The sequence below is a fragment of the Numenius arquata genome, chromosome 5 (genome assembly GCF_964106895.1).
Source record: "Numenius arquata chromosome 5, bNumArq3.hap1.1, whole genome shotgun sequence".
Taxonomy (NCBI): domain Eukaryota; kingdom Metazoa; phylum Chordata; class Aves; order Charadriiformes; family Scolopacidae; genus Numenius; species Numenius arquata.
The window spans coordinates 46,941,062-46,960,730 of NC_133580.1; the positions used below are offsets into that span (position 1 = coordinate 46,941,062).

A 19,669-nucleotide genomic window follows, 5' to 3' on the forward strand; every position below is an offset into this window, starting at 1 on the left:
TTGGCTCCTGGAGGACTGCTTCCCTGAAGGACTTCTGCTGCCTGCCTTTTTCGGTTGTGTCTGTAGGAGAATGCAACTGAACGACTTCTTTGAAGAGGAGGAGACTGAAAAGGAGATTTGCCCTGTGCAAAAGCAGGTAAGCTGATGGCTTCCGCTGATCCGTGAGAGCATCCTGGTTTGTAGTTCACTATAATTCACTTTTCCTGAAACAATACCCTAATGAAGAAAATACTTCCTGACTGGCAGTTCATTAGTCCAGATCAAACTTTAATCCAGTAAAGAAGAATTTAATATATTGCTTCCTTTATGCTGCATTTATTAGTTGGCCAGCTGGGTGGCTGTACTTCTGTAAAGCGTAAAAGTGTAACATGAAGTCATTGGACATGCTCGTTGTAGTCCTGGGGAAGGAGTTCAGCTGAGCTGCTGTAAATGGAAAAGACATGATTCTTTCACACAAGCGAGGTTTGAAAGTCAAACTTTTATTAATATTTTTCTCCCTACATCAGCAGATAAACTGAATTCTCCAGGCCAAATTAGACCCTGCGGGAGGGTGAATGACCGCTGCATGACAAATGAAAGCCACGTTGATTAATATTCTTCTGGAAGGCACTCAGATTCCACGGTGATGAGGACAGTTGTAAGAGGTCTTGATAGGGGAGAAGGGCTTTTTTTTTTTTTTTTTTTTTTAAATACAATCTAATTTTATTCATGGACCCATGTGTCTGTTTCTAGCTTTATCAGAAGCCACTTCAAACTTGCCTTCGTGATGCAAGACAAAGGAGAGACTCCAGCTTATTTTCCCAAAGTTGTGTTGGCTCCTTCACCCAAGTTCGATTCGGTATGTCCCGTGAATCACTCTGCCGTAGGGGGCCTGCTGCTGGCCTCTGCCAAGTCCCATTGAGTCATCTGCTGAGTGGCCAGCCCTGGCCTTCCTCTGGTTAAGAGTAAGTCTGTTGGACTCTGAGACTTGCTGGTTGGATCTGGAGCACGTAACATGCCAGCTACTTCCGGAATGACTGAGCATGAGAAGCTGAGTTCCTGTGGCATTGTGTGCAGATTGAATAGTCATTTTAATGGGAGATTATGTGAAATTAGGTCTAAGGAGACTTTTTTTTTTTGGTCTATCAAGGCACAAGTTTTTATGAATGGCATAGAGTTGTTTTACTACGTTACAACTGTCCTTGTCCTTTGCAGAAGGACCCATAGCAGGCTAAGACTGTTTGTGCCAACAACATACTCGTGGAAGACCCAAAGTGTGGGTGGCTGGGATCTTCCTGACCACACTTCTTGTGCTTGTGTGACTCAATGTGCTGGTTGCTTCCTTCATGACCATGAAGAACGAGTGCCTGGGAGGACAAAAGCATGCTGAAAATAGATACCAGGGGGCTCTCCCTGTCTTTAGTTCCATGGTTACGAGTGATCCCCCGCCCCACCCCTGCTTCACACGTGCTGCTCTTGGCTTACACTGGGATGCAGAAATCCCTGACCTCAGCCTCAGCTGCCAGGCTCTGTGACCCAGCTGCAGACCATGGTTGGATGCCACAGCTTCTGTAGGCTTTTGTCAGCAGAGATATCAAGTGATTGAGGCTGTAGACAGAGGAAAGAATGCCTGTTCCTTTGCACAAAAAAGCCTTTTATAAGCTGCTCTGGGTAACCACCAGCCATTGTGATCCCCAGCCCCATGTAGGGCCATGTACTTCTCCATGGCCAATGGCTGCACTCAGGTTCCATGTGCCAAGGGGAAGCAGAGAGATTTCTACCTTCACCTGTCCTGAGACCGTGCTACTTCCAGTAGTTCGCACTGGTTGAGAAAGTGGAGGAATGAGGGAAAATGTCATATAACACATTAGCGGTAAAGCTCTGCCACAGTGACGGGCTGCTGGGTGAAGACTGGAGCCTGTCAGCTGCCTGGGGTTTCCTCTGGCTTACGGTCCCTACTCTATCCCAGCCCCTGGCTCACCCCTCTGAGCAGTCCTGGCCACCAACTGCCCTTTCTTGGAAAGGCGTTTGCAGCGCTCAGCAGCTCTGCACAGCCTCGTTCCTCTGGACCTTGCTGCTGATGGTTTCCTGATGGCTGAAAGCCATCATTTGAATCTCTCCTAGTTGTGTGCCAGGCTGCTGACTTACAGCTGCTCTGCTGAACTTCCACTGAGCTGCCTGGATCCAAGAAGGGATGACAATGCCCCCTCTTTCTCACCAAATTCCACAGGTTTATTCTTTGGAGTGACTTTATTTTTTTGCAGTGTTTGTCCTCTCATGGAAGTGGTGGGACCTGCACAGCTCCTCCATGGTCAGCTTAGGCAGGAGACGATCTTTCAAGCTTCAGGAAGTCCTTCCTGGTGCTCTACAGAGCTTGACGCAGAAAGGGTGTAAGATGCTTGAGAGAGCTTGTGGTGAGAGTGAGGTGTTGCTTAATGACCTTAACCCACCTGAAAAACGCTGTATCTGAGGCTAATGGGTGCTTGAAGGTTCTGCCGAGCTGGGGAAGACTTGCTAACACTGTCCAGATGTTTGCATCTGCTGGTTGCATCTGAGGGCCCTGTTAACAGGACCTCAACACATGTCTGAGTGCCAGGAAGGCTCTGACCATGCTGCTGCCCAGGATGTTCTCTTTGTGTTGGGAAACCCCAGAAAAGTCCTCTGTCCCTTCCTTTGCTGAAATGTCACCTTGGGCAGACTCACCCAGAGGTTCCTAGACTGATTTGCGTAAGGGCGTCTTGCAGCTGTCCCCATTTTTAGAGTAAAATCATTCGCAAAGCTTTAATTACTAGTGTTAATCAATATTATTATTAGGGCTTCAGTAACTATTGATGAATCCTTGCCCTGAACTCAGGAGGAGAGTTAGGTGACCCTGGGAAAGGACCCAAAAGGGCTGAAGCAGAGCAGGGACGGGGCCGTGTGTGTGTGTGCAGGAAGGAAAGTGAGCCGCACCCCATCCCCACGCTCGCTGTGCGGGGCGGTGAGCTGTGCCGCCCGCTGCTTTCGTGGGCCTGGATGCTGTTAGAAAGAAAATATTAATTTTAATAATAATAAGAAACGCGGGCTGTACTGGGGGCCACGGAGGCACCTCTGCTCTGTCTCGCCCTGGTGGGATGGATTTGGTTACTTAATTGCCTTCCCCCTATCCCCTTCCTTGTGCAGGCAGCCTCTCGGGGTACCTTTTCGCATCTGCCCCCGGAGGAAGGGGGTGAAGCGGCGGCGGGGAGCCTTGGAGGTGGGGGGGGGGGGGGGGGTCGGCGGCTGCCGGCGCGGCTGCGGCGGGATGCCCCGGCGGGGGGAGCCTGGGAGCAGCCTTCTCCTCCGGTCTGGTTTTCATTAAGCGGCCCGGCTGGGCCAAGAAACACAGCAATAAATAAAAGCGAACAATGCCGGCCCCCTCCCTCCAGCCGCCCCCTCCCGCCGCCCAGCCCAGGATCCAGCCGGGCGCCTGGGAAAGGGGGCTCCGGCCGCCGGCGAGCGGGGCCGGCCGGGGCGAGTGAATGGGGCTGGCGGGGGGAAGCCGGGTGGAGGGGAGGGGACCCGAGAGCATAAGAGGGGAAGGCAGGGCCGGCGGCGGCGAGCAGAGGCGGTGACAGCCCCGGGGAGCGCCGGCATGGCCGGGCGGGCCCCCCGCAAACCCTGCGGCCGCGGGGGCTTGGCCGCTTTTTCGGGGAGCCGCATATTCTTCCTGGGGTTGCTGCTGCTGCTCCCCGGGCGGGGGGATGCTTCTGGACCGCGAGGTAAGGGGAAAGGGGCGAGGGGGACGCACATCCCAGGTTCACCCCTCGGGGACCGGGGGGTGCGGGTGGGGGTACCCTGGGGTTTGCAGGGGAAGAACGGATGTGGATCTGGGGGGGTCGCGTCCCTGGGTTCGGAGCGAGGGAGGCTGTAGGCAGCGCTCCCTCCCTTCAGCCCCATCACACTGCTGGGAACGTGCCCCCCAGATTCCCCCTCCCAGCGGGTCCCCCAAGCCTTATCCCAGCGCTGCCTGGGCCAGGGCGGCCGGACTCCGCGCTATGACTCTATATGGTCTGGTTGGGATGGGAGGGCTGGGACCAGCCAGTCCCCTCCGGGAGAGGGGATGGATCCGGCTCCTTACCCCCCTGCTCCTCCAGCACCCCCCGAACGGCAGAGACCTCCCTTGTCTCCCATCCCGATTCCCCGCAACTGTCCCAGCTCTGGGTGGTGGCACCTGGAAAGGGAGCTGGCAGTGGCTTGTGCTGCTGATGTGTGTTTTGGGGTGAAACTTGGCTTTTCCTGCTATTGAAGAAATACATGATTTTCCCCAGACGTTCCTATCGCTTTTCAAGTTGTGTGCGGGGGGGGTTGGGGGGTTTTGCCAGGTTGGGTTCAGCCTCCCGTAGTCTCTCTTCTCCATCCTTAATTCCTTCCGCAACCCCACCACAAAGCCGGGGCTGATGCTTCTTCATGCAAAACACAAGTTTTATTATTATTTTTTTTTACTTTTAAGCTTTGCTGGGTTCTCTGTCTCTGCTGAAAATAAGTTTTCCAGCAATTCCAAGAGAGACTCATGTGAGCTGTGCAGCTGGGAGAGGACCGGGGAGGGTGGTGGGAGCCAGAAACCTCTGTTTGGATTAAAGAAAGAGGAGGAGCAGACGGGAAAACTGCCTGCTTCAGCTGGAGCCTGGGCGCTGTGGGGCTCATCTTTGTGCCCAAGCATCCCCCAAATGTGGGGCTGCCTGGCCGCAACGCTGCAAACTTCCCAAATTCTAAAGCAATGCTGTTCCTGACACAGCATTCCCAGAAAGGGCTGGGAATGAGTGTGTTTTCCAGGGAAAAAAGAGAAAGGGGGGAGTGAGAAACCCTTTCTGCACTAGATTTAGATTTATTTAACTTAAATTTTTAAGGCTGTATCTCATGCTCTGAGTCTCTCTGATTCCCAGCAAAAGCTATAGTCAAAACAGCAAGAAGCTTAATATAACAACCAAGAGGTTTTTACAACGTGGCCTGAAGCCCAGCCCAGTAATCCCTGCAGAACGGCTGCCCCTCGTGTCCCATCCTCTCCCCAGACAGCGTGGGAGAAAGACAGGCTTTGCAGAAAGCCAGGAAAGGCAGCGTCTCCCTGCCCTTCTCTGCAGCAGCCAGCGAGGAAAAAAAATAGGACTTTTTTTCCCTCTTTTATCTAATGGGAAGGCAGCAAAACCTGACGGAGCTGCCCACCCTTCGTGGCTGACCGCAAGTTGCATCGTGGACATGTCTCAGTTTCCCCACCAGAAAATGAGGCTTAAATATGGCTGGGGGGTTGGTGGGCCTCACTAACACTTTCGGAGGAGGTAAGGAGAAGGAAACTGGGATCGTGCCACCACCTTATCTACAGTTATTCCTGGAATCTGATTAAATGCTATATATAATGAAAGCTGATTAAATGCCACTGTGCGATAGCACCGGGTGCGTCCCAGGGCCTTGTGGGACAGACGTGGCCAAGCTGGGTAGCTCGATCATGTTAAACACTCAATCTGCAGTTCCCAACGAATAGCTCCATCTTTTTTTTTCTTTTTACTTTTCAATAACTTCATTTTTCCTCAAGCCAAATCCCCCCAGATAGTTGCATGGGGAACCAAAACAAGCATATAAAATTATAAAGCCGTAAGCCCTGTTATTCCACTCCCTTCCTAAATAACTTTGCCCTTCGCTGGGGAAGGTTACTAGGTCCAAGCTTTCACTGACAACATTTGGCTTGGCAAGGTGGCCCAGCCCTTGACATTTTTGCTAGACCTCATCCCCTCTCTGTAGCATCTTCAGATTTTATTTTTTTCCTGTTGCTGTTCAGGCTTAAGTCATCAGGAGCTGCTCGCTCTGCTGCAATCAAATACAGCCACATTGTTTAGGAAAAAAAATATCTTAGAAAGTCTGCCTGTCTCTAATCGAGCCAAGGAATTGCTTGTGCTGCTCTGCCCGGGGGAGTTGGGATGGCTCAGAGAAACCCGTAATGTGCTGCAGCTATTTTAGCTCCTCTGCTCCCTGCTTGAGCCCCGCTCTTGCTGGAAAGATGATGGCTTCATTTCTGGGTGGTTGAACCACGCTTCCCCGTCCCGTAAATGATGACGATCAATGGTGTAAAAGCATAAAGCCAAAAAAAAAAAAAAAAAAAGGACAAAAAAAGCAGCTGTTTGTGTGATTCAGGGGAGATGGAGCAGGCGGGTGGATGCGCTGCTGCCATGCTGCCTGCGCTGCTGCCATGCTGCCTGCGCAGCCCCTACCCTCACCCTGCGCTGGGGTGCTCAATGGGGTTCACCTGAGCTGGTTAGTGATGGCCAGGGCGTGAGCAGGGCCAGGGTAGTGACACCCATGTGCCAGCTGCTTCTCTGGGGGAGGGGGTTTCAGGGGATTTAGGCCACGGGTTTGGGATCTGGGTGGGCAGCAGTGCTCTTGTGAGGCTTCCGGGAGCAAGGTGAGGCCAGCAATAAGGGTGCTGGCCTGGGGAAGGGGCAATGCTTTGGTTTCATGCTGGTGTCCATCCCCCAGAAACACCTGTATGTTGGCCACAGACCCCAGCTCTGTCACTTCCCCCCTGTTTCTCTCTTGATGTGGCTGTGGAGGAGCTGCTGCTCTCAGGGGCTTGCAAGGTCTGTTCATGTGCTCACCAGATCTTCTCTTTCCCAGGGTCACCATCCCATGGAGAGCGGGTCACCCCACACTGGCTCCTCAGGGGCCGTACCAGACGAGCCGTCAGCCTGGATGAAAAGGTGAGGGCAGAGATGGTTCTCCCGTACGCTGCACGGCTGGGTCCTGCACCCAGAGGTCTCCATGGTGGGACTCAGATAGAGATATCCAATTTGCGGGTCCCACGAGCAGGATGTTGAGTTTATAGGACTCATCACCCTGTTCAGGTGATGAACAGGGAAAGCAGAGGATGCAATAGCAAGTTAATTAAATGTGGTCTGAACTTCTGGGCTGTAGGAAGGATGGCCAGAGCTATAGGCTGAGTGGAAGGGAGCTTGGGCAGTCTGGAGACAGGAGTTGGAGGTAATTTGTCAGACTGATGGTTTGACCAGGATAGACAGACCAGCAGTATTAGCTAAAGGGAAAGTGCTGCAGGACTTAAGAATGGTATCTTGGGATGACTGTGAAGAAGCCAAGCATGGGCTGCGGGGAGGAGAGGACATCTCTTCCCAGGCCTGCTCTGCTGGCCGTTGCACCCTCTCCGCCACCCCCACTGTCTCCAAATGTGCTTTATGAGGTGCTTGTGGTGACCCTTGCCTGGGTTTGGCGCCTTGCCGGGCTCTAGGGTCAACCGGTTCTGCAGCTGCCCATCAGCTGCAGCAGCTGGTCCTCATACTCAGCAGCTGGGAGGGTCTTGGGGGCTGTGGTCTGCTTCAGGGCAGATCAAATCGCTTCCCAGCAGAACAAGCACCAATGTGGACGGTTGTGGGAAACCGTTGTGTTTTGGGACTGAGCAAATTCGCTGCTGAGAAGACTCAGTGCTGAGAAGTGACCTTCTCTGGTGGCATCTCCCTGGAGCAGGGGCTGAGCACACAGCTTTGAAGGTACCTGAGGTGCCTCCAAGTGAGACCTTCTTGGTCCAGGCAGGAGATACTGAGGGAGAGTCAGCCCAGCTTCCCAGCAGCGAAAGTGGAAAGGGGTTTTGTGCTGCCTCCTTGGAGGACCTGGACAATGCCTGGGGGAATCAGGAACATCACTCCCATCAGCACTGGCTGCTGGGAATCATGTTTCTCCAGTAGCTGAAATAGCCCATCATGTTTGGGATGCTGTGGCCAGCTTGCAGAAATGTCCCCTCCCTTCCTAGCAGCCCTATTATTGGTCTATATTTAGGTTGGAGGGCACTTGAGATGGGGAACACACGGCAGTGGGAGGTTTATTTATACTCTTGCTAACACTCCGCTGCCCAAAATTGTGCTGGGTGGGTGCAAATCGCAGGCATGTGTCAGATTTCAGAAGTCACCAGGGGACCCTGAAGCTGGTGGGGCATGGGTGGCCACTGAATGGGGACAGGGTGGCCGAGCAGGTCCCAGTGTGTTTTCTGGCATCTGCTCTGCATCTGCTGGCTCCAGCCAGCCCAAAACAAGGAGGCTCCTCTTCCTTGGAGTGTGTGGGGAAAGGCAGGGAGAGAGACGGTGGTCACAGCCAGGAGTGTGGAGGCTTTTAGGGGGAAGGATGGTGGTAATCAGACAAAGGATGGGGTAGGAGTTAGTGGGCTCCCTGCTTGCAGACAGAGCCCCAAGCCAGCCCTTTTTGCCCTGGTACTGCTGATGTGTGTATTTTTAGGATCAATTTAGCCCACCCCATCCCTGCCTGTCTCATCCTGCCCTCCAGCAAAGATCCTGGAAATAAATACCGCTGTGTGGTTGCCATCAGCCTACTCTGTTTGTCCAGCCATGGCTGGCTTTTGGGGTGGGAGTCTGCAAGGAGACAGCTTCTGAGCGCATGAAATGATGGGTTCAAGCGTGGTGACCACCCCGAGGCTCCTCTGTCCTTTCTCCGGGTGCAGCTCCTCTGAGCAGCTGGTGGGATGCTGCGGGGTGGCCCGTGCCACAGCCCCAGGGGACATCACTGCGTCTCCTTTCGCTCTTCCTGGAGGAGTGAGATCGAGTCAGTGGGAGGAGAAGGAGGATGGTGGTGGTGGCCCTGTGGTCCCATCGTGTGCGGGCTGGCACGGCACTGGGCAGGCTGGACCCTGCCCTCCCCCCTCTACACCCTCCTCTCTCCTATTGTTCGGGGCTGAACTCCCGGCGGGCTTGATGGCTCCCTGCACACATGGAAGCGGTTTCGGAGAGGCCAGGGAGGAGGTCGTGGGGACCCTGATTGCAAACAGCTCCCTTGTTGCTGCTGGCTTGGGGTGGGATCCTGCTCTGCTGCTGCCGGCATCCTCCTCCTCCCACTCCTTCCTCCCGGCTCAGGTCACAGAGCGAAGGCTGCCAGAGCTGACCGTGGGCTTTTCCAGCCCTTCGGGGCTGGAAATGGAGGTTGTGCCCAGCATCCTAGCTCAGGCATCCCAACAGTATCCAGCTCCAAGGCACAGGAGTCCCCTGTCCCCACCCTGGGGACCCACCTAGCCTGTCATGCTTCCTGTGGTGTTCCCTGCCTTATTTCTTCCCGTTTGTAACTGCATTTTCCCAATCACGGTTTCTCGCTGCAAGGGTTTTAAACTGAGAGCAGGTTTAGATTGGACATAAGGAGGAAATGTTTTACCATGAGGGCAGTGAGACATTGGAACAGGTTGCCCAGAGAAGTTGTAGATGTCCCCTCCCTGGAAGTGTTCAAGGCCAGGTTGGGTGGGGCTTTGAGCAACCTGATCTAGTGGAAGCTGTTCCTGCCCTTGGCAGGGGGTTTTGACTAGATGATCTTTGAAGGTCCTTTCCAACTCAACCCATTCTGTGATTCTATAAATCATGAGGGCTGAGGAGCACGCAGGGCAGAAGAGGCCCTTGACCTTCCTCTGGGTCCCTCCTGGCACCCTGTCTCACTGCTAACCCTTACATTGTGGGATCATCTGCTGGGTCTCTGGAGTGGCCCGTGTCTCTCTCTCCTCGAGGCAGGAAGTGGCTGTCCCCTCATCCTTCCTGATGAACACCTGGAGCATCCTTTTTGGCTGCAATCAGGGTGCAATACCCCGTCCCTTCCCTGGCCCTGTGGCGTGGCCCCCTCCCCTGAGAGCATCATATCCATGTAGGGTCATAGCCCTGCTCCAGGAGGAGGAAGGGAGGAGAAGGACCACCACATGCTGAGGACACAGAATCCTGAAATCTGTTTCCTGCAGGGAAGCCCTTTTCCTTTGGCAATGTGTGTCAGGACTGAGCAACCCTGACATGGTCCCTGAGCCAAGTTTGCTTTAAAACAGCCAAAATCCTGGCTCTGTCTCCAGGGCCCGTACTACCCTAGTTCCTCCGACTCCCCTGGAGCTGGCTGCCCCCAGGATGATTTTCCAGTGAGCAGCTGGAGAGAGAGGCTTGTCCTTGAGGTCTTGGATCCCAATCCTGGTGTACGTTTAGGACAAGGCAAATGTAGTCCTCAAGCTGTGCTCTTCAAATCCTAACTGTGCTGCTGGGATCCAGCTGCCTGGGGAGGACCTGGCTCAGCCATGATGCTTCAGCTGCAAAACCCATCACCAAATCCTCTAGGGAGCATCTCCTGGTAACTCGGAGCCCCGTCTTCCTCCTAATGTCCAGGCTTGCATGGGCTTACTTAGGAAATCAGGGCTTGTGGGACCTGTCCAAGCAGATGGCTGGGCTGTGATTTGAACGTGGCTTTTGGATTTTGGCTTAACTAGTGATTTCCCAAGGAGCTCAGTGCTCTCTGAGCCCGCTCCCAGGCGAGCCACTCTCCTGCAGGGCAACGGGAGATTTCCAGCAAGGACGGAGGAAGGAGCCTGGGCAAGGAGGATGGCCAGGAGCCATGGGGAAACAAAGATCATCTTTCCCCTCGAAGAGCAATGTAAACCCCTTGGCCTCAGCTCCTCTGCAAACATCACTGTGGTTTTTCTGATCAGCAGACCAGCAGTGGGTCTTCTGAGTTGCTTGTGGGCTGGGTCCTGGCCAGGGTAGATTCATCCCAGCTGCTCTTGGCCTCTCCCAGCCCAGCCCCTAGTGGGACTGGCTTTGATGGGATATCCTGGAGAGGGGCCATCACCTCCACATCCAGTCAGGGCTGAGCAAAGGTAGTTCCTGCATCCTTTTCACAGCTGCTGGAGAAAGGAGGTGGTGGCATTTGGATGAGGGAGGAACATGCTGGAGCCTAGGATGATGCTGAAGCCTGGAAAGGTGCTCGAGCCTGGGATGGATGTTGAAGTCTGGGGTGGTGCTGGAGCCCGGAACGATGCTGGAGCCCAGGAAGATGCTCATCCCTGCTCATTCCTGGTGCACAGTGTTTTGACCGGCAGCTCTTGGAGACTGAAATGCCTGACAGTGAGTCTCAAGGCAAAATTATCAGTGTTTAATTAATGCAATAACCTTTCCTGGCCTTAAAGTTGGGTTTTTTTGACTCCTGCCTGTCACGAGTAGTGCTCAGACCCTTTCTCCCTCGTCTTACTCCTTATTTCTTCAACAGCTGAGCTGGTTTCAGCCCATCCCAGCTGAAACCAGTATCAGTCCCCTGCTCCCCACTGTCTCTCCATATACTTTCTGGGGAAACTGAGGCATAGGGAAGGGGAGAGCTTGCGATGTACCACCTTGCAGGGGTTGGACACAGAGCCCATTGGCAGTGGTTAGTTTTCCAGCCTTTGGCAGCCTGGGAGACAGGACGGTGCATGAACTGGGAGCTGTGAATGCAGGGATAACCCTGCACACACATGTGTCCCTTTAAGACGGCAGCTGGGAAAGAACATTTTGCCAGTAAAGGCCCTTAAGTCGAGGCAGGGAGTAATTGCTGGGGAATTCAAAACTGGGAAGGAGCCGGCAGGGATGTGGGGAGGGGGAGGAGGAGGAGGAGACGGGCTTCAGGGAGAGAGTGTTAGGGAGATCAGAGACGGGGAGAAACAGGCTTGAAAAAAGGGAGGGTGAGGAGGGGGAAAGGAAGGGAAATAGCAAGAAAAACGTACAGACCATGTTTGGCCAGGCAGTGATGTTTGTATAAGATCATGTTCTAAAAATACAGCTCATTCCCACCATCGCTGAAGGAGGGGAGCCCTCTGCCCCAGCTTCCTCCTCCCTGCATCACACAGGGCCCCTTGCCGGGAGTGGGGACCGTGGCGGTGCCGTGGCTGTGCTGAAGGGGCTCACCAAGAAGCAAGAAGCGGCGGGGCCTTGGAATCAGCTTGCTTTGCTGGGGGTTTTTTTTTGGCTTTTTTTTTTTTTTTTTTTAAGTGCTGTGTCTGGTCTCCTTTTTTGGAGCTCGGAAGACGGTGTTGGAGGCAGAGTAGGGGCTTGGCCAGCTCCACTCCATCACTATGTCCCCATGTTGTCATGGGCTGGGGTGACTGGCACCTCCCCGTCTTTGGGAAATGGGGCCATAAGGGCTTACACCCATGTGTCTCCTATGGGCCAGAAGCATCCCTGTGGCCAATTTGAGAAGCTTAATGGGGTCCCTCCATCCCTGGAGCTCAATTTGGGGTGGACCCACAGGAACACCCATCCTGGGAGCACAAACCCTGTGTGCTGACGTGCAGCAGTGGTGGTACCTGGCCACCCTGCACCCCAAAACACTTTGTCCCGCGATGCTGCCCCTTAAAAGCATGATGGTCCCCAGGAGGGTGGCCCTGGGGCTGCCAGGCTGGAGGTCCCCCAGCATCCCCAGTGCCCTGGATGCAAGGGTGCATGAGGAGCAAAACCTTGCTGGCCATCTCCATAGGGATAAGAGGGGACAGCAGGATTTGGCCTCTGTTTTAGCCCCAACTGGGAATCACCCAACTTTATCCCTGCCCCGTTGCATTCTTAGTGACCATCTGCAAAACCCCGTGATGCTAAGAGCAACCGAAGCCAGAGTCTTGCGGGGACGGCTCCTTCCTCTCCCTTTTCCTTCCAGAGCTGGGAAAACATTGCCAGCTCATGGCCAGGGTGCTGGAGCCCCGCAGCGGATCCCGAGCACGAGGCCAAGGGCTGGAAGCCTGCCGGGCTCCCTGCATCCGTACAGGGATGGGGAGGGACCAAGCGAGGGAGACAGAGCCAGCCATGCCGTCTGGGCCATAAACAGAGACAGGGTGATGCTTTTAGCGTCCCCAGCGCTGGAGCCAGGGAAGGGATGTGGGGACATTGGAGGAGGTGGCACCTCTGGGCTCCAGCCCATCCCATCACATGCAAACAAGCCGTGCTGGTGTGGATCCCTGCATAGGGTTCCCATTTAATGCCCTCCAAAGTGAGGGAGTGAGTAAAACTGCCGACATCCTGGGGAAGCTGAGTCAATCGTTTCCTCTTGCTGCCCCATGGTATTTTTAACAGTGCAGTTATCCGCTGCCCGGGCGGTTGCTATTTATTTCCGTACCCCGCAGGGGTGCACGCAGGTGCTGATCCACCCAGGGACCAGCCTCCGCAGGATCTGGCTCAGGATCTCCAATGGGATGAAGCTGTAGCGGAACAGAGCACACAGACTGCATTCAGGATGCTCGGGGCAGTGCTCCTGATCCTGTATCCCATATTGGTTCTCTCTTGCTGCCTTTTTCTGGGGGAGCTGCCCCCTCCCCAAGCAGAGAGTTGGGATTTTCTTTCTCACCCCCTCTCTTGCAGGGTGAATCCCAGTGCGAATCCTCTTTTGTCTGCTGTTACTCATGGGAAATCAGGCAGAAGGTTTTATTTCTCGCCTTCCACGGGCTTGTGGCAAGGGATGGAGTAGGTGGAGCAAATCCACGGAGGAGAGGCTGTGATGGTCCCTGGGCTGGGGAGCAAAGAAAGGTGCTGGGGACAGGGATGGACAGAGGAGATGGTGTCCAGTGGGAACAGTGCAGGGTACCCCATGATCCATTCCAGCTTGAATCGAGGGACTGCGTGAGGTGAGAGGTGATGTGGGTTCATGTGGGATGTCCCCTGCAGAGTGGCTAGAGATGTTCAGGGACCTCCTGACCCCTGTGTCCCCACTCACACCCACCCCTGCCCTGAGGCACACATGCTGTCGCTGTCTCCTGCTGCATTTTTGCAGTTGGAAAAGCAGCTCCTGCTTTTACAAACAGGTATGGTGCTCAAAATCCACTGCACCTGCTGCCCTTTGTGTTGCTAATGGAGCAGTAGGTCCTACAATAATACAGGCAGGCAGCAGAATGGACAGGCATCCAACTGGCAGCGTCCTGGGCTTTGTCTTTTCTAACTCCATCCCTCCTTTGCTTCCTCTATAGGTGCCGGCGCCTGCCCGGGCAAAGGTGGCCGTGATGGCTGAGGGCAGAGAGCTCGTCCTGGTGCTGGAGAGGAACCAGTAAGTATCGGGGCTGGGGCTGGGGAAGGGGAGTTGGGTGTTCCTGGCGTGGTTGCACCTAGAGTGGTAGTATCCTGGCTGTCCTGTCCTGGCTTTCCTGCTGGCAGGGGAAGGGATGGCCCGGTGTGGCTTCCTGCCACTTGCGGCCAGTGCCGCAGTTTGGGCCGAAACACTCCTTTTCCCACTGCCCACACCCATGTTGTGCAAGAAACAGCCTTAGCTCGATACAGGTGCAGGACCCAGCATGGGTAAAGGTGGTGTGGGGTGCTTAGGGGATGGAGATGTGCCAGGCAGAGGGTCAGCTGGACAGGGGGCTCTTGGGCTGCCAACCCGCTGGTAGGGCTAATTCTGTGAGGTCTTTGGAGGTATCTCATGGTGGGCAATGCTGACTGCTGGCAGTGATTTGGAAACCTCTGCTGCTTTTCTGCTGAGCTGGTCCTGGGGTTGTCAGCCTGGCACCATTTCTGGACGACCTTGCCACGTAGCCTTGCTTGATCCTTTCTGGGCCACTTCTTTGATTCAGCTTGGATGGAGGTACCAGCAGCATCTGTCCTTTGTGACGCTCACCCAGCCTGGCATCCCCTTGTGCTGGCACTGGAGCAAAGAGAGCAATCACCTCCATCTCCTGCCCTGCTCTCCTTGCCCTTCTCCCCAAGACTTCATGGCATTTGTCCCTTTTGGCGTTCAGGTCTTTCCTGGTGCCAGGCAGCCCCATGGTGGAGCAGGGCAGAAAGCTGATCTCTGCAGGACAGGCTTCTGCTTCCACTTCTGCTTCTCAGCAGCAGCTGTGGGAGGCTTGTGCCTGGCAGAGCCCTCTTCTTGCTGCTGTTTGTGTACAAAAGCAGACGCCGTGGTGTCCCCTGAACAGCCCTGCTGGGCAGCAGGTCCCAGCAACCTGCGGAGGGGCTTTTGGTGTGTGGGAAGGAGAACTTGGGAGCTGCCATGGATGTTGAGTTTTAGGATTGTGGCCAATGTGGGGGCTGGCAGTTGGGTTTGAAAGCTTAAGTGCAAAGCTTAGCCTTGTTTCTAGCTGGTGCATCAGGCCTGGAGGTGTTTGTGTGTCTTCCCATGAGCTGAATTCTGGCTTGGTACCACTTTGCCATGCTGAAGCGATGAGTGTGGCCAGGAGTGGGTGAAGAGCATCCTTGGTGGCTGTGGTGCCTCTGGCAGGACTGGAGGAATGTGGGGATGCTGAACTCTGGATGAGGGCACAGTGAAACAGATGAAGGGGTTGGTGGCAGCAAAAGGCAGCTGAGCATCCAGGGAAGTCCATGGCGCCCAGAACCTTCCATGGCATCAAAAAGTATTTATGGCACCCAGGACCATCTGTGGCACCAAGAACTGTCTGCGGCACCCAGGACCCTCTGTGGTACCAAGAACTATCTGTGGCACCCAGGACTTTCCATGGCATCAAAGAGCGTCCATAGCACACAGGACCATCCATGGCACCCAAGACAGTTCATGCTACTCATGATAGTTCATGACACTCAAGATCATCCATGGCACCCATGATAGTATGTGGCATCCAAGAGCATCTGTGGCACCCAGGACAGTCCCTGGCACACAAGACCATCCATAGCACCAAAGGCAGTCTATATGGCTCCCAGGATGGTCTACAGCACCCAACACTGGCTGTGCCTAGTGGTTGTATCTACTGGGGAGGCCAATGCAGCCCTGGACATCTACACTGCTGTCTTGTGCCAACTAACTGGGCTCCTTAAGCTCTGCTAGCTCATGGGCCAGTGAGGCCATGGTAGACCTCAAATCTTCTTTCTTCTGGTGCTGGGAGATGTGATCAGCCTTGAAAACCATCCTTTGTGGTATTTTCCAACAAGGGCTTCCCTTGTGCTGGAGTAGAATACACCTCCTTGCCTTTCCTTTCCCGGGGCTCCTGGTCTTTGGCCTACCCTGGAGAGGACATTCCAGTGGTCTGAGCCATGCTGGGACTCGCTGTGCCCCTGGTTGGGGGATTGGTTCAACCTTCTCAGTTCCCCCTATTCCCTGGGCATGGCATGGAGGCTTTTGCCCCTGCTGTCCTCAGCTGACCTGTCCCCATCCCTGTCCCCATCCTGCATGGGCAGCTGCCCATCTGCCCCCACACTAGCTGGGCACTTGTCTTACCAGGCTGCCCATGAGTGCCTGTCCAGGACCCAGGCTGATCTCCTGTCTCCTTTTTCCTCTGTAACTGGAGTTACTGGTGCCAGGCACCCACTCAGGCGGGCTGGGAAGGCGGGAACGTGCCCACAGCGACATTTTTGAGGCCAAACTTGTTGCAAAATAGAAACCAAGAGGTGGGAGGGCTGTTCTGGGGCTGTCTGCTTGGTTTATTTTCTTCTTCTGCAGAATAAAACCCCTGGGACAGGGCCAAACCCCACAAATTGAGGGCCAAACTGTCACCAGGAGTAAACCCAGCCCTGTTTTGTCCTTCTTTGGGTGGCTGAGATCCTTGCATGCACACTGTCCCTTGGGGGACCTGCTGTCCCCATGGTGGATGCAAGCTCATAGTGGGGCGCCCATCACCCTGACATCTGGGCAGGGTAATGCAGCCTTCTGCGCTGTGGGAAACTCCCATCCCTTTCTCTTCTCTCCCACCACCCGTGGGTTCATTTCAGTCTAAATCCCCCCTGCTTCCCCCCTGGGGCCCCCAGCCCCTCACACTTGCCTGTTGCAAGCTCAGCTCTGGCTCTTTCCCACGGCAGGAAGCAATTTGTCAGTGTGGGATGGGGCTGCATCATGGGCGGCTCTAAGACCAACCTTGGTGGGAGGTGGCTGTCAGCTGGGGGGAAGCCGAGGCACTTGGCGTGAAGGCAAGAGGGTGCAGGCTTTGCTAAAAGCAGCCTGAGATTTCTCATGATCAGCTCTGGTTTTTTGGGGACCCCCTCCCTGTTGCTGGGGTGTTGCATCACGTGCATCACCCTCGGTGTGCCGTGAGGCGAAATGACATGATTGGGGCTGAAGGGGGGTGGCTGTGTCGGAGACCCCAAACCTCTTGTGTCCTTGGCTGGACCTCGAGTACGAGGTTGATCCCTTCTTCTCCCAGCAGGATGCTTCCCCCTGGGGACTTTGGTAATCCCAAGGGAGGTTTGGTCCCTATGGAGAAGCTGTCACTCTGCCTGGCTGCTCATCCTTGGTGGTTGCGAGGTGTTCCCTGAGCCGGGGGGTGGGTGGGCAGCCAGGCTCCTCCTGTGCAGGTTCCCCTGTCCCAGACCAGCAGGGCCTCGAAGCAGTATGGGCATCCCCTTCCTGTCTGAAACACAGAGCGGGGCTATTCGTGTCCCCACTGGCCATGGGCAACTGCTGGTCAGGGGCCAGCCCTGACATAGCAGTGATGGCCACACTGCCAGCTCCTCTGCCCAAGGCTTTGCAGAGGGCGGCTGTGAAGGGGAACCATGCAGATGGCTCACCCTGCATGGCTGTCCAGGGCTGGGCATAGAGGCTTGGTGTGTCCCTGTGCCGGGACACCCATAGCAGCTTGAGGGTCCTTACCCCCGTCCCCTCTCCTCTCTCTGCAGGCTGCTGGCGCCGGGCTACACCGAGACACACTATGCTGCGGATGGGCAGCCTGTGACGGTGGCCCCCAACCACACGGTGGGTGCTGGGGGACGGGCATAGCTCATCTCCTTTTTCCAGGGTGCCTTGGCACCTGGGATGAAGCCAAAGACCCACCGGGACGAGGCGCGGTGTTTTCGCTGGCAGCATCCCCGGCGCCTGTCGCGGGAGGAATGCAGCAACACGCGGCTCCTGTATCTCTTGGCCGTGATACAGCACCTCGGGAAATAAACACAGCCCGAGCGCCGGGCTCGAGCAGTCCTCACTTTTCCCGACGTCCCCCCACCGGTCATTTGTCACCCTTCCAATGAGCCGCGCCGGGCGCGGGGCTGTCTGTGTCCCTGGCTGAACTGCAGGAGCCAGCAGCCTCCTGGCTCCATCCCTCCCGTTCCCTGGTGCAGAGGGACACCACTTGCCAGGCTGGGAAATGCAAAATGGGTGTTTTTGGGGGCCAAGAATGTGGGATTTCTTGCTGCCCAGCCCTGTGTGGTGGTTTCTAATGGAGAACTCCATCGTCTCTCTCCCAGGACCACTGCTACTACCACGGACACGTACGGGGCTATGGTGGCTCCTGGGTCGTCCTCAGCACCTGCTCAGGAATACGGTATGGAGACGTGCAGGGCAGGGGGGCTTGTGGGGATGACGAATTTGGGGATGGGTCCAGCTGCCCCCTGCCTCCCTGCAGGGACCTCCTCTGGGGACGCCCCAGGGAGCAGCACCGATGGTCTTGCAAGCCCAGCTCTAGATGCTCCATGGGGCTGATTTTCCATTGCCCTCCTTCTCCCATTCTTCAGTTGACCCTGGGGGCAGGCAGGGCAGGGAGAGGCTAATTTTCTGGCAACATAAGCTGCCTTCAAGGAAATTCATCTCTGGAGGAGGCAAGATCCCACACCCTGCAGTGGGTACTCCAGAACTGAACATCTTTTGCAACCACCAGCTGCCATCCCGTGTTCGCGTGATCTGACCGGCACGGAGGTTTTAATGCTAAGGATATTTTAGCTCATAGGGCTGTATTGACAGAGGTACCCATCTCTTGTCTGTGCCCCACCCTGGGCATGGACCAAGCTGAGGTGCAGTGAGTTTGTGGGGCCTCAGCAGGTGCTGAGGGAGCTGGATTGAAAGCACCACAGGAGCCATCAGGGGCTGCTCTCCATTGCCAGGGGCCTGATAGTGCTGAGCAGCAACACCAGCTACTACCTGAAACCCCTGGGGACCCCCGAGCCAGGCCACCACATCATCCACCGAGCAGAGCACTTGCCCATCCAAGGTGGGACCTGTGGCCACGGTGACGATTCCGGGAGCACCATTGCTGACATCGCTCAGCTCTTCCAGCCAGTACACCACCGGGTAAATACATCCTGGGGGGGTAAACCCATCCTGGGGTTCTTTGTTTATGGAGGGGCAGAGGGCTGAGAGCGGGGCTGTCTGTGCCCCTCCTGAATGCCCGCAGTTTGTGACGGGGTGCATGTCACCCTGGCATCTGGGCAGGGTTGCGCAGGCAGATGGGAAGTGAGGGGTGTTCATGGGCAGCTTGCCAGGTTTGAGTCTGGGCAGGAGATCTTGAAGGGAGGACGTGTGGGTTGGGGGTCGGTGCTGTCATACAGTGTGGGATGTGATGTGAGGTGACATTGGGAATTGCTCTAAAGCTGCCCAATTTTTCCTGATCGCCTCGTGCCTCAGTTTCCCCTCTTGGCCATCCTTCCTGAGCAGCTCTGCAATGTCTGGGAAACCTGTGATGCCCAGAGCCACAGGCTGCCCACTCTTTCAGTTCTCCAAGTCTTGCTGCCTGTCTTGCAGTCGAAGAGAGATGCCTGGAGGACCATGAAGTACATGGAGCTCTTCATTGTTGCTGATCATACACTGGTGAGCGGCATGGGGGGCAGAAACCTGGTCCCCTGCCAAAAAGCCGGGAACCTTCTCTGTCTCCCTCCCTGCTCTTCCTCTGGTGACCCTTCCCCATCCCCATCTCTCTGCAGTACAGGAACCAGAACCTCAACTTGGGCCTCACCAAGCAGCGCATTGTGGAGATTGCAAACTATGTGGACAAGGTAACGGCCGGTGAGAGGGACCTGCCACCACCTCCATCATTCCCAGTGCATGTGAAAGAACCTGAGCTCAGGGCTAGCCTGGTGGTGGCCCTCAGGGACTCTCACAGTGTCACTGGGGCTGTAGTGTTTAGACAGCAGATGTGAGCACATGGTGGAAAATGCATTCCCACCCATCAGATGAGCTGCAGCAGTGAAGAGGGTGCTGGCTTTTTGCTCTGCTGTGGCAATGGGGATCAGTACTGGTATCCTTGACACAAGTAGGGAGTTGCTTAGATGTT

The 19,669-nt window shown here is 55.4% G+C and overlaps 1 protein-coding gene across 2 annotated transcripts in view; it reads left to right on the forward strand.

Moving 5' to 3' along the window:
• The first annotated feature begins 3,563 nt into the window (after positions 1–3,563).
• The window catches only part of ADAM33 (ADAM metallopeptidase domain 33), a 29,762-nt gene continuing 13,656 nt past the window's right edge, over positions 3,564–19,669 (forward strand). For both annotated transcript variants that reach the window (XM_074148346.1, XM_074148347.1), the window contains exons 1-8: positions 3,564–3,719; positions 6,604–6,686; positions 13,718–13,794; positions 17,307–17,382; positions 17,871–17,947; positions 18,504–18,690; positions 19,141–19,206; positions 19,320–19,391. In XM_074148346.1, the coding sequence (XP_074004447.1) occupies positions 3,593–3,719; positions 6,604–6,686; positions 13,718–13,794; positions 17,307–17,382; positions 17,871–17,947; positions 18,504–18,690; positions 19,141–19,206; positions 19,320–19,391 (765 nt within the window). In that variant the 5' untranslated portion in view covers positions 3,564–3,592. The remainder of the gene's footprint in view (positions 3,720–6,603; positions 6,687–13,717; positions 13,795–17,306; positions 17,383–17,870; positions 17,948–18,503; positions 18,691–19,140; positions 19,207–19,319; positions 19,392–19,669) is intronic.